Consider the following 13,824-nt stretch of genomic DNA (forward strand, 5'->3'; position numbering starts at 1 on the left):
AATTAACGATAATTTCTTAATATCATTTAATAACATGCAAATTTCCCTAATTTGAACATCTTTTTACAGTTGATTTCTTCATAGCAGTAACCAATCAAGGCTCACACACTTTAAGACAATATGGCTTTCTCTACCATAAAAAATAAAATAAAACAAAATAAAAGCATGTTTAAAGTCCACAAAGTGAAATTGTAAACCATTACGCCACAATAAACTAACTCTGATTTCAGATCACATAGGGAACAGGATATATGACTTCTTAAAAATCTCCATTTCTCATATTTTTCATGGATTTTAAACTTGGAAACAAAAAGAAAAAAATAAAAGAGAGTTAATGCTTCACAAATTTTAAAAATCCAATAAACATTTATCAAACATATGAGAAACAATGTGCCTAGGGTTGAGGGGAGATGTGGAATGGATAAAAAATAAAGGAGGCAAGATCTCTGTCCAGAGTTTAAAATCTGGTACAAGTAGATATTGTGGTGACTACCCATATACACTAAGGCAAGTATAAGTTGTTATAGTCCAGTGTAAAGTACTGGGCCATAACAGATAAGGAGAATTTTACAGAAAAAGTTGAAAGGCAGGGGAACAGTTTGAGTGAAAATAAAATATAGTAGGGAAAGTACTGGCTGGCATGCAGCCTGGGAAAGAGTCTGTGGCACTGGAGATGATAAACGTGAGGTATTCAGTGGACTGAGAGGGATGGATATAGTGGGTGATGCGCCAGAAGCTCAGCTGGTGGAGGTTTCTAAATGTCACACTCCTCAAGAGTTTGGCTTTTAATGGCGGTCAAACATTGGTTTAGTGCAGTAATAGTGTCTTAGTGGAGTAATAGCATTTTATCTGCACTGTAAAGTGCAGACTAATATGATACTAATGATTTTCAAATTAGGTACAATGATAAAATCAAGTCTATGGAAGAAAATGTACATGCTTCTGGAGATTCACCCTGGAGGATGAAAGTGTGAAATGACATGATATCTAGGATTTACTTTAAAATACTTTAGCAAACAAAGAGGATCAATGAAGCAAATGTGACAAAAGTCTTTCTTTTTTTAAGACAAAAGTCTCACTCTGTTACCTGGACTAGAGTACAATGGCATGATAGCTCACTGCGACCTCAAACTCCTGGACTCAAGCGATCCTCCTGCCTCAGCTTCCCGGGAAGCTGGGACTGCAGGCATACACTACCATGCCCAGCTAATTAAAAAAAATTTTTTTTTTGTAGAGATGGGGGTCTCACTATGTTGCTCAGGCTGGCCTCAAGCAAACCTCCCGCTCTCAGCCTCCCAAAGTACTAGGAATCCAGGCATGAGCCACTGTACCTGCCCTGTGACAGAAATCTTGACAACTATTGCATTTCAGTGGACTAGTCTATCTACTTTGGGTTTTTGAGAATTTTCATAATTAAGAAAAAATTTTTTTTAAAACAACAAAGAAGATCGATCAACCTCCAATACCTAGAAAGTGTTTAATATTGATCTAGAGAATAGATCAGAAGAGTCTCTTTTCAGCTGCACAGACAATGATCACCAAGTCCCACTGATTGATTCTTTAAACGGATTTTATCTCAAATGCACCCGTTCTGCTCCATATCCACTGCCATCACACTAGCCATCAACTATTAATACAACAGCCTCCTGCTTTTGTCTTAGTGCCTACTCTTATTACCATCTGATCCATAGCCACCGTGATCATCTCAAAATACACTTAGATCACACTTGATCTGTTACTTTCAGTGGCTTCCACTGTGCTCAGCATAAAATCCAAAATGGCTAGAAAGCTCTGCATAATTTAGTTCACATCTGTCTCTGTGCCCTTATCACACTCCAGCTCACAATATTCCAACCAATCTAATTTCAGTTCCTCAAGAAGCCAAACTCTTTCTCACCTCATGGTCCCTCTGTATTACTCTTCTCCTTTCTCTTCACATGGCTAGGTTCTACTCATCCTCTGATCTCACCTTTAATGCCTCTTCTTCAAAGAGGCCTTGCTCTGACTTGCCAGTCTGTATCCAACCTCATCCCCATTTTATTCTCTTATAGCACCTTGTAATTTTTCCTCCTAACACCTACCACCATGTATACTTATATTTATTTGTGTTCATTGATATAATATCCACCTTCTCTACTAACCCAGAAGTTCCATGAAGTTAGTAAACATATTTGTTTTACACACAACAATCCCTATAGGCTGTCATAGTACCTAGCACATAGGAGCTCAAAATATATTTGCTAAATAAAAGCATTTATATTCATAAATGTCAGTTTCTTCACAGTCTATGAAATATCTGTGCCAGCATAAGAAATATAAAAGATGAGAAACAGTTAAGATAAGGTTAACCCTAAACATACAAACCTTTGGCTCTAGCTCCATAATTATTGCTATTTTTTGCTACCTGATCTAGAATTCTGCCATTTTCTCTCATGTATTTCTACTTATATAATAGAATGAGCACCAACAAATTGTAATACTACCATCTAACATGGGCCCTATTAGTCTCTTTCCCAATCTTTAAATGCTACCACAGTCCAAAAGCCAAAATTACTGGCATTAGACATACATAGCCCAAATGCAAACAAATGAAAAATCCCACCCCTCTGTTCCCCAAACTGGAGTTATAATAAAAAGTCTTAAGAGTTGCAAAAAATATCTAAAACATACTATGACATGTAGTGCTTTTCATAATTAAAACTTTCAAAGATTTATAGCTTGTTTTGTTTGGCTGTTTTTGTCTATTGGTATGAAAACTATTCCATCTGTGGCATTCATTTCCCTAATCACAAAATCTATCAAATAGCTCATGATCTTTGTCATGCTAATTTATTTATTTGTTTAGATATGGGGTCTCACTCTGTCACCCAGGCTGGAGTGTAGTGGCACAATCATAGCTCACTGTAGCCTCAAACTCCTGGGCTCAAGCAATCTTCCTGCCTCAGCTTCCCATGTAGTATTTTGATAGTAAAAGTTTTAACAAATAGATCAACAAAAAGGCTCCCTAATCAAAGAGTAAAGAGTTCAATTCAGTTGTCTGTAAGGATACATCTAAACTATTTGCTTTCTTAGTAACTCTAAAGAATTAGTTGTACACCTAATAGATTAAGTCATATGTCCATTTTTAATGACATATGTCTTTAAAGACATATGCCTTTATTTTCAAATCCCCTAATCTGTTAAAATAAGAGGGTAAAATCATTATTAGGTTGATCAAATAAAATTTTAATTTTTGTAGGTTTAAGATGCTCAAATATCAGCAATTTCATATAGTCCAACCTAATACTTCTCTGAAGCTACTGTAAGAAATCTGTATTCTCTCAAAGTCTATAACTAGTATTACTTTGTCTTTATCTTACGTAATTTAATTAGAATACAGTAGTCCCTCCCTTATCTGCTGTTTGGCTTTCCTCTGTTTCAGTTATCCATGGTCAACTACAGCTCCAAAATAGGTGAGTACAGGACAATAAAATATTTCAAGAAAGAGAGAGAAAACACATACACATTAAGTTTTATTATAGTAAATTGTTCTAATTATTCTATTTTATTATAATTTTTGCTAATCTCTTACTGTGCGTAACTTATAAATTAAACTTCATCATAGGTAGATATGTTATGTATAGAAGAAACATAATATATATAAGGTTTAGTACTATTTGAGGTTTTAGGCATCTACTACTGGGGGTCTTGGAACATATGCCCTGCAGATAAGTGGGGACTACTGTATAAGGACTTTTCAGATAAAAAACAAAATACAAAAGCAATGAAAATAAGGAAGACTAAACAATGAACAATGGCCTAGTAAAAAACACTTTATGAAAAAAATTTATACAGTTAATCAATGACTTAAGTGTATTTCCTAAGCACTGAAAATAAAGCTTAATAGAAGAAAAGGTAGAACTGAAACACTACTGAATGGTAATTCTGAAAAAAGGACCCATATAGCTAAATTAAAAACTAAGGCAAGAATGACAATACAAACCACCTTTCCTTACCTTGGATCAATGACTTCTGGATAGGCACATACTCTCAGAGTTTTTGAATTTGAACCAACAGCATATAAACCACCACCTGGATGAAAAGCCACTGCTCTAACAGCTTGTGTGTCTTCTAAGGTATTAATACAAACAAACTGCTTTTTTGATTTGTCATCCTATGGAAAGAATAAATATGAAAGTCATCCTCTCAAAAAAATGAATTTGAATGAATTCATTTTTACCTCATTTTAAATTCATCTGAACTGTATTATTCCTGTTTGGTTATTTTATGTTTACTACCTACAATCATATAGTCTTGTTAAGTGGCAAATCCAAATTAACCCTAATTTTTCTATTTTTCACTACTCATTGCTAACTTAAACTCAGATAGTTCATAAATATTCAAGTTTGTCTTCACTTATTAAGATAAAATATAAGAATAAACATTTATTCTCATACTAAGTTCTCCATAACCATCAAGGAGAAAAAATACCTCACATATATAGAAGTTCTAACAAAAAACAGAACATCATTTGTGTTTCTTTTTTTTTTAATGAAAGGGTGGGAGGTTGTGAGGACGGGTGCTGAGTTGCCTTGTTTGTTTTTGTTGAGAAGGAACACCCTCGGTAGAGTGCAGTGGCATTATTATAGCTCACTGCAACCTCCAACTCCTAGGCTCTAAGGAGTACTTGTGCCTCAGCCTCTCGGGTAGCTGGGAGTACAGGCACGCACTGCAATGCCTGCCTGGGTTTTTTTGTTTTGTTTTGTTTTTGGTAGAGATGGGGTCTCACTCTTGCTCAGGCTAGTCTAGGACTCCTGAACTCAAGCAATCCTCCTGCCTCAGCCTCCCAGATTGCTAGGATTACAGGCATGAGCCACCGTGCCTGGCCCATTTGTGTTTCTAAAATTAGGAAGTATAAAGGACTATTATTTAGTCCACTTAAAAAAAGAAAGTTTACCATTATCTCCAGCAGTGAATAGTTAAGTATTTCAAACTGAAATTATAATAAAATACCCTTTTAAAACTGTAAAAATAGTTTTAAACAGAACATTAATTTGAGTTTCATTTTATTTTAAACTGTCAACTTATCTGTCTGTCCACAGATCTCTTCCGAAGAGACAAGTTGAAGCAGTTCTGTATAAAAGCTTTGGTGACTCCTATTATTGGCGTCATTTGAAACCACTCTGTTATCCTGACCAGGACTTACCGGACCTGGAACAGGGACCTCCAGATTGGATGTGGTCAACAGACTCAACCAAATCCCGTCTTTGGGAAGTACGAATGTCAAGTGCACACACAAAGGCAAATCACTTCTGCTCTGGTTGTATCTTGAGAGCTCTAGGACCCATAATAACTATACCAATGAAAGGACTATGCTCTCCCTACCTAAGCTTTTATGTATTCATGCAGTACATCCTCACTGGAGGAGTAGGGGGCAAACCTAATGTGTCACACTGTTTGTCTCATGTAATTGAATTGCATTCCTATGTTATTCATATGAATTTATTTGACTGGAAATGCTACATTATCCGTTAATCCATATTCAAGGAATGTGACTCTTTATAAAATGAATAGCGTGGAGTAGATAAAAGGGAGGAAAATGACTAATGATTAAAAGGCCTACAGCACATTAATAATTACTAAAGTTTGCTTTATAGCAAAAGCCATAAATATTGCTTTTATTTGCTCTCCTCCAGTGTGTTTTAAAAAGTTTTTTAATTTGTTGCCATTTTAAAAATAGGAGATTTCACATTCAAATCTAGATTTCTACCTTTTCTTGAAAATCAAAAGGACTGGAAACACTGCACTTGTTTAATTATTTTGCAAAGAACAAATACTCCTATGTGCTTATCATGAAAATGATTGACTTTATTCATTTATGTTAACTGTTTGACATCTGAAATAATAACTTTGTTTATGGGATTAAAATTGAACTAAGATATGGTGAAGCTGTATACCAGTTAGGGAAGGATGTCTAGTTCCAAAGCAAAAATACAGGTGTATTGATGAAAAGCCCAAAGGAGATATCAATTATATCTGAAATTAACCATAGAGTTCAGAGAGTAGTGCAGAGCCCCAATTCATGTGCCAAGGCTATTAATACGAGTATCTCTAGATGTCCAAATGTGCTTTCTAAGGCAACCTTTTCACTAAGCCCAGAGAGCTCAACTACCTTGAGACAAATACTAACATACATACATACATAAATACATAACACTACAATAATGACTACTACTTTTCTTTTTTTTTATGAGATGGTGTCTTGCTTCATCGCCCAAGCTAGGATGCAGTGACATGCTCAAAGCTCACGGAAGCCTGGAACTTCTGGGCTCCAGTGATTCTCCTGCGTCAGCCTCCCAAGTAGCTAAGACTATACAGGTGTGTACCACCATGCCCTGTTAAGTTTTAAATTTTTTGTAGAGATGGAGTCTGTGTTGCTCAGGCTGCTCTTGAACTCCTGGGCTCAAGTGATCCTCCCACCTCAGCCTCCCCAAAACCCTGGGTTTACAGGTATGAGCTACCACACCTGGCCAATAATGACTACTTCTAAAAATGGGTTTTTTTTGTTTTTTTTTTTAAGAGATGTTGCTATGTTGCTCAGGCTGGAGTGCAGTGGCTATTAAAAGGCAGAATCATAACACTCTACAGCCTCAAACTCCTGGGCTCAAGTGATCCTCCTGCTTCAGATTCCCAGGTAGCATGTGCCACCACACCTGACTAAAACGTTTTTTTTTTTTTTAATTTAAAGTTCCTTAACAAAATTTGCATGTATATATGAAAACAATGAAACTTCTTCCCCAAAATATTACCTCTTCCCCTCTTGACCTTGATAGATTCCCTGAAGAATCTCCAAGAGATGGCTTAATGACCGAATGTTCTGATGAGCTGTGGGAGTAGAAATTCAAATAAAGTTTACTTTAAATATCAAAACAGAAAGTAAATTAATTTATCCTTTCAATCACTAATTTTTCTTTTTAGCAAATGACCCTCAACTGACCCCAGTTAAAATTACTCTCTAGAGACATTTATTAAGATGCTCTGGATTCAGTGATTCCAAAGAAGTTGTAAGGAGTAGGTGAAAAGCTATTCTGGAAAGAAGATTAAGTCGAAATACACATATTTTATAGTGAAATGTCAAGTACCCTTCCTCAGCTTAGTTCCAGAATTCTGTTTGCTATGCTTAAATCCTATTCCAGGCATGAGCGTGGAGATTGCTATTTAGGAAAATTAACTGGCCCAAGAGAAAAAACTAACAGAACCTGACAGTTGAGGGTCCCTTATTAAACAATGTTTCCACTTAATCACTTTTTGGGAGGCCAATGGGTAGACAGATCCACTCACAATACGTAGTCCTTCCTTCCAAACAGATTTTTTTTAATGCTTCACTCTTTACAGACAAAAGATTTCTAGATAGGGGAGTGGTTGGGGGGGGCGCGGCAGAGAGAGAGAGAGAGAGAGAGAGAGATATTTCTAGATACGTGAAGAAAGCCTCCTAGAAAAAAGCCAGAGACTAAAACAAACAAAAAAGAACTTGGAAGAAGAGAGGCAATTTAGGGAACAAAACTCCAAAAATATAATTAAAAACCTTAGAAATATAAGAGGAAATAATGAATCCAGGAAATAAAAGCAAGATCTATTTAAAAAAAAGAAGAAAATTAGAGAATAAGAAAGACCTCTTAGAAAATTAAAATATGATAGGGGAAAAAAATCCATAGAAAATGGAGATGAGAAAATTGTTAAATAAATAATAATTTTTCAATTTCCCAGAGCTTAAGTTTCCAGCTTAACAGGGCCCATGAAATACCCAGCAGAATGAAGGAAAACAGACCCATTCTGAGATACACTATCACGAAGTTTCTGACTATCAGGGAAGAGAAGTACCTGAAAAATTCCAGAGTGGAAATAGCAACAGGCCTCATACAAAGGATGAGGACTCAAAATGGCACCAGACTCCTTAATAAGAAAAATGAAATTGGAAGATCATGCAGCAATGCCTTCGAAATGCTAAGGAATGATTTCCATCCTAGAATTCTATACCCAGCTTTACTTACAAATCAAGTGTTAAATGCAGTAAACACATGTTTAGACATGCGGCATCTCAGAAACTTCACTTCTGATGTACCCCTTCTCAGGAAACTACATGAGGTCCTGAAAGGGAATCCAATACAGGGAAGAGGCAAAGAAAATCTCAGGAAAACAGTGAAGAAAGTCTCAGGATTCTCTAGATCTATATATGAAATGACCTAGGAGCAGGAGTGAACCTGGAGGGATGGCTACCACAGAAAATAAATGGAATAGAGAAATTATCTGATATTTTTTACTATAATGAGAGAAGTTTTATGATTTTCAAAAATGCTTCAAAGCATTTGCAGATAGTGACATATACTAAGAAAACTAAGCATGTGCACACACACATACACCAAATTGAGGCAATTATTGTCCCCAGGAAAAATCAGTAGTTGTGTGAAAAAGAAATGTAATCATGTTACACTACATGACCCAGTTGTAAATAACATTTTCATGATCACAGGAATGTTAACACTGAATACTGATTTAAACAAAAGTTGATACATATTGGAAAGAAGGGGGTAGACAAAATGAGGGTATTGTGGCTAAGGAGTCTGGTAGGGAATCAATGGATAATAACAAAATATGGCCAGGCACAGTTGCTAATGCCTGTAACCCTATTGCTTTGGGGTGCTAAGGCAGAAGGATTGCTTGAGCCCAGTAGTTTAAGACTAGCCTGGGCAACATAACGAGACCATGTCTCAATAAAAAAATTTTTTTTTTTTTTTTTTTTAGGCCGGGCGCGGTGGCTCACGCCTGTAATCCTAGCTCTGGGAGGCCGAGGCGGGTGGATCGCTCGAGGTCAGGAGTTCGAGACCAGCCTGAGCAAGAGTGAGACCCCGTCTCTACTAAAACTAGAAAGAAATTATCTGGCCAACTAAAAATATATATACAAAAAAATTAGCCGGGCATGGTGGCTCATGCCTGTAGTCCCAGCTACTCGGGAGGCTGAGGCAGTAGGATCGCTTAAGCCCAGGAGTCTGAGGTTGCTGTGAGCTAGGCTGACGCCACGGCACTCACTCTAGCCCGGGCAACAAAGTGAGACTCTGTCTCAAAAAAAAAAAAAAAAAAAAAAAAAAAAAAAAAAAATTTTTTTAAATCAGCTGGGCATGGTAACACATGCCTGCAGTCTCAGCTACTCCTGAGGCTGAGGTGGGAAGATCACTTCAGCCCAGGAGTTTGAGGTTACTGTGAGCTTATGATTGGGCCACTCTAGTCTGGGTGACAGAGTGAGACCCTGTCTCTTAAAAAAAAAAAAAAAGTAATAGAAGTATGTTACCCAGAAATGTGGAAATATATAGCAAAAGAAACAGAAATGGATCAAAAATGGTAGCCTACAGGAAATAAAAACCATGAACAAAGATGAGTTTTATTTTAAGCCTTGAAATACTATTTGTCTTTTAAAACCATTGTTGTATACTACACTGATAAAAAATTAAATTTCAAAATTTGACTGGAGGTAGAATGAAGGAAAAAAATAAAAATTAAAAAAAAATTTTTTTTTAATTTGAGTTCTAGTTTTAGGAGTATTCAAAACAAGTATTACAGGAACTATAATGAAGAAGCAAATGCTAGATAAATGTATGCCCAGATATAAGCCTAATTCCTATAAGAATCCAAATGCCAAAAGCAAGTTATGCATTTTCACACTTGATCTTAGCCAAAAGCTGAGAAATGATGTCATGCATTTTTAAATGAACCACTCTGAAAAGTGTTTTGTTAACAAATGAAGAAAATGCTCCCTAACTATTCCCATTGCATAGTTAACACTTGTTTACTAATGATAGCAAGATAAAAATTTTCCCTGGCTAGTGAAAACACAAATATGCAAAGTCTTCAACTGCTGTAATTGCCAGAGCTGCCAACGCTGTCTTGCTGCAATCACTCCACCATATTGTAAAACATCTTCCAGTGTTCTGAAAGTCTTTGAGTTTTATTTGAGATTATTTGTTGAAATATACCAATGGCAAGAAAAAAGAAAATCAGGAAGATATTCTGAAGTGAGGAAGCAAACAAAATAATAGAAGGAAAATAAAGATATAAAGAGACTCAGAAGTTGGTAGAAGAGAATATAGATAAATGAAGGCAGACTAGAAAAACATTTGATAGGTAGTGAGCTCCAAAAACTTTTATTTATAAGGCTCCAAAGAGAATTCAACTTTCTGTGTTTCTATTCATTAGCAGATAGTTAATATTTCCATATTTTTCAAAGTTAAGTACTTACATTTGGTTTCCACAAGGTGATTCCTCCAGAAAAGGTATGTGATTTGTTGATCCAGGATTACGAGGAGTGCTTGTGTGAATATTTGCAGTCTCATGTGTTAATCTCTGACTACAGTCGTGGGGTGGTGTAGCAAAACTAGTCACAGAAGAACTATTAGATCCATCGCCTTTGCTCCCATTACACTGCTGGTTGAGCACTGATACCTCATTACCAAGGCTATCCATTCCAATATTTAATTCACCAAGCTTTTGAATGGACCTATAAAATTAAACAATGCAATTATTTTAAAATAAAAACTTCACTACATTCCTAATGTATAGAAGATTAAAAGCTTGAGAAGGTAAATATATACACATATAATTTATGGCAAATTTAGTGTTAAAAATTACCATCATCAGCTTAAGACATAACCAAGATATTGGAAGAAGATCCAAATTTTCCCATGGTGTAACACTGCAAAGGAGATAGGCATAAGGGGTATCATAGACTTTTTAGAGGTAGCTTTTATAATAAAAACAGAAAAAAAAAATCTGTTTCTTCCCCAGTATAAATTTGGTTAAATTTTCAATTTGAAATTAAGTTTTCAAAAATAGTCAATAACAGCATCACCACTACCAAAATTTTCACCAATAAAACAAAACAAGCCATTTTCATTCCATCTGTCTCGAGTAACATCACATCAACTAAGAAATGGATGAGCAGGCCATGATGAAAAAAAGTCAAGTGGCATCACTTCTTATTCACACATGCCCTCATGCATTCATTCTACAAATACCATTTGCCAGTCTCTGATCCAGGCACCAGGGAGATAAAACAGAGCATAACAAGTCAGCATCAGGGCCTCACCCTTAAAAAATAGTCTCTCCATCAGGCTAGCCTGACTCCTTATGTTGGGCTCAAGGCTACAAAGGGCATAAAGAGGAAACCGGAGGGGTGTCTTAAGACTTAGACCCAGAAATAGCCAGGCATCACTTCATCCAGCCTAGATTCAATATAAGACAGGACTAACACAAGGATTATTGAGAGGTATTATGGTTCATTTTATTTTGTAATTTTCCTACATTAAACCTTGTATATGTGTATTTCTAGGGTATAAAAAAGACTTTAAAAATCAGTTTAAAAAAGCAGTTCAATATTATTAAAGGAATTGGCAGCCTTTACTAAATATCAGTTAAAAATTTTAATTAGGCAGCATTTTCCAAATTGTGTTCTGTTAAACATTAATCCTGTGCAATGCTCCCCATAAAAAAAGGGTCTGAGGTCAAGTAAATTTAGTAAATACTAAGTATAAAGAGTCTTTAAAATGCTAATACATCAGTTTGACTTTCTTAAAGTGAGGTGGGATGGGGGAGGGGAAGAATATGCCTAAAACTAAATGTCAAATCAGTAATGCCAATTATTAGTATTAATAAAAACAAAAGATCAAGAGGTATAAAATAATGATACAGAACTATTAATAAAAATCCTATCATGCTATAGTTGATTTTTTTCAGTAAGATCTATTATATAACATGACTTATTTCTCTTCTTTCTGTGCCTCTTGGAAGGAAGAAGTAAAATATAAATCTGGAAACGATGATCTGCTACAAGAATGATTTGGAAGGATAAGACATTTTAAAAAAAGTACTTTTTAATTATAAATTCTATCTCCATTCAATTTGTCCTTGATATTAATCAGGCACTTTAAAGTCTTGGTACAGGCTCAAATATTAAAACTAAAGAGTCTAGAAAAAAAATATTGTAACACTAAAGAGTTATTTACCTTTTAATGTAATTTGAAACTCTGCTAAAGAAATTGAAAACAGCTGTTTAACAATAAATATGTTCTAAACTGAACCTAAACTAAAAGAAAGAATTTTAATTCTATTTATAATTGTCTTTAAAGGAAAGATGAATCTTCTTGAGTAGTTTAACTTTTTTCCTGAGGAAGTACATCCCTACCACTATTGGAGTCACTGCTAGCTACTCTGCTTTCACTGAAAAATAAGTTGGTCAGGAAGTCAAATTGCAACCATGACTTTTATGGCTATGAAGAAGACATCCAAAAACCAGAAGTGGCAATTCATCAGATTAGGATAATTCTGACAAGCCACTGACTTGATCAGAAATGATAAGAAAACAATCCGCAAAGTGAATGTTGAGAAGCCTACTAGATTCTTGAGATCACCACTATAAACACTCTCTGTCTAAAGGTTTGAAGACAGGATCATTTTCAGGCTCATTGACTTGCACAATGCTCAGAGTGTCAAGCAGATTACTTCTAATATTATTGAATCAAGTGAAGAACTGACAGTCACCATCGCAGTCACCTAATCATAATCATGATGATAGCCAATGTTTATGGCATGCTTCCTATGTGCCAGGAACTGTTCTAAGTACATTTACACAGTAATATATTAACTCATTTAATCTGCCAACAATCCTTGCTCATTTAAATATATATATTCTATTTTATTGATTTTAAAAAAATACACACATATATGTGTATGTGTGTATACATTATCTCCTATAACTAAAAACAATATAGCTCATATTGCTTTGGCAGGAATCATAAGAAAGAACCATTTAAATATATTGAATCCCAAACAATCTGTAGGCTTAAGCACTCATAATAACAATCAATAACAACTGAGTGCTTACAATGTGCCAGTTACTATTCCAAGCACTTTACATAGAGTAACTCAGTTAATCTTCGTGGTAACCTTGTGAAGTAGATAAAGGAAACAGGCCAAAACAGAGTAACTTCCCCTAGGTCTTCAGCTACCCTAGGACAGAGCTGGATCTATCTGGCAGTCTTCTTCCATTCTGTGTACTGAACCACCACACTCTTCTGCTCTAGTTGCTTAGGAAAGAAGGACAAAACTAGATGAGCCCCAGAATGCTATGACTGGAAAACAACATGTAACTCCATGTTATCTGAAACACTTAAAAAGCCTTAAAATTTCAAACTATACATGGAAAGTAGCAATTATTGCATGCTTTAAATAGCTTTCAGATAATTCCTTATATTTTTAAAAAGTGACTTAAAGACCAACCTATTAAGGAACTGTTCAGTAAGATTTTGCTGCTGATCAGGACCATCCTCCTGATTGACACCTCCTTCGAGCAACATCTGTTGGTATATCTGTCGCTGTTGCTCCTTCTGTTCTAAATGCTGTTGATAGCGTAATCTTTGCCTGTAATATTCTTGAAATTGTTCTGTTGAATCTCGAAGCTTAAAAATATTAGAAAAAACAATATATTTGGGCAGACTATCACAATATATGTTTTTACTGAACAGGATCTTTTATAAATGCTGAATAAAATATACAATAGTTTACAAAATAATATAACACTCTTAGAAAAATATCATAGGTCTTAATACTCAAGTAGATCAGTTAATTTGCTTTATTCTATAGCAAAAAAATAACCAAAATGAATGACTGCCTTGTTTCATTGACTAATCCAAAATAAAAATAAAAATTATACGGGTTATAAGGGTGACATGGTCAAAGAATATGAAAGTGGATACATACTAATACAAATTTGGCATTTCTTTAAAAAAAACAAATACT

General features: G+C 35.3%; 1 protein-coding gene across 5 annotated transcripts in view; it reads right to left on the reverse strand.

Moving 5' to 3' along the window:
* The window catches only part of LOC123634982 (WD repeat-containing protein 47), a 59,802-nt gene that overhangs the window by 10,921 nt on the left and 35,057 nt on the right, over positions 1-13,824 (reverse strand). For all 5 annotated transcript variants that reach the window (XM_045546693.1, XM_045546691.1, XM_045546692.1 and 2 more), the window contains exons 7-10: positions 13,306-13,484; positions 10,271-10,528; positions 6,789-6,864; positions 3,996-4,153 (exon numbers count right to left, since the gene is read on the reverse strand). In XM_045546693.1, the coding sequence (XP_045402649.1) occupies positions 3,996-4,153; positions 6,789-6,864; positions 10,271-10,528; positions 13,306-13,484 (671 nt within the window). The remainder of the gene's footprint in view (positions 1-3,995; positions 4,154-6,788; positions 6,865-10,270; positions 10,529-13,305; positions 13,485-13,824) is intronic.

This window comes from Lemur catta, chromosome 3 (assembly GCF_020740605.2).
Source record: "Lemur catta isolate mLemCat1 chromosome 3, mLemCat1.pri, whole genome shotgun sequence".
NCBI lineage: Eukaryota > Metazoa > Chordata > Mammalia > Primates > Lemuridae > Lemur > Lemur catta.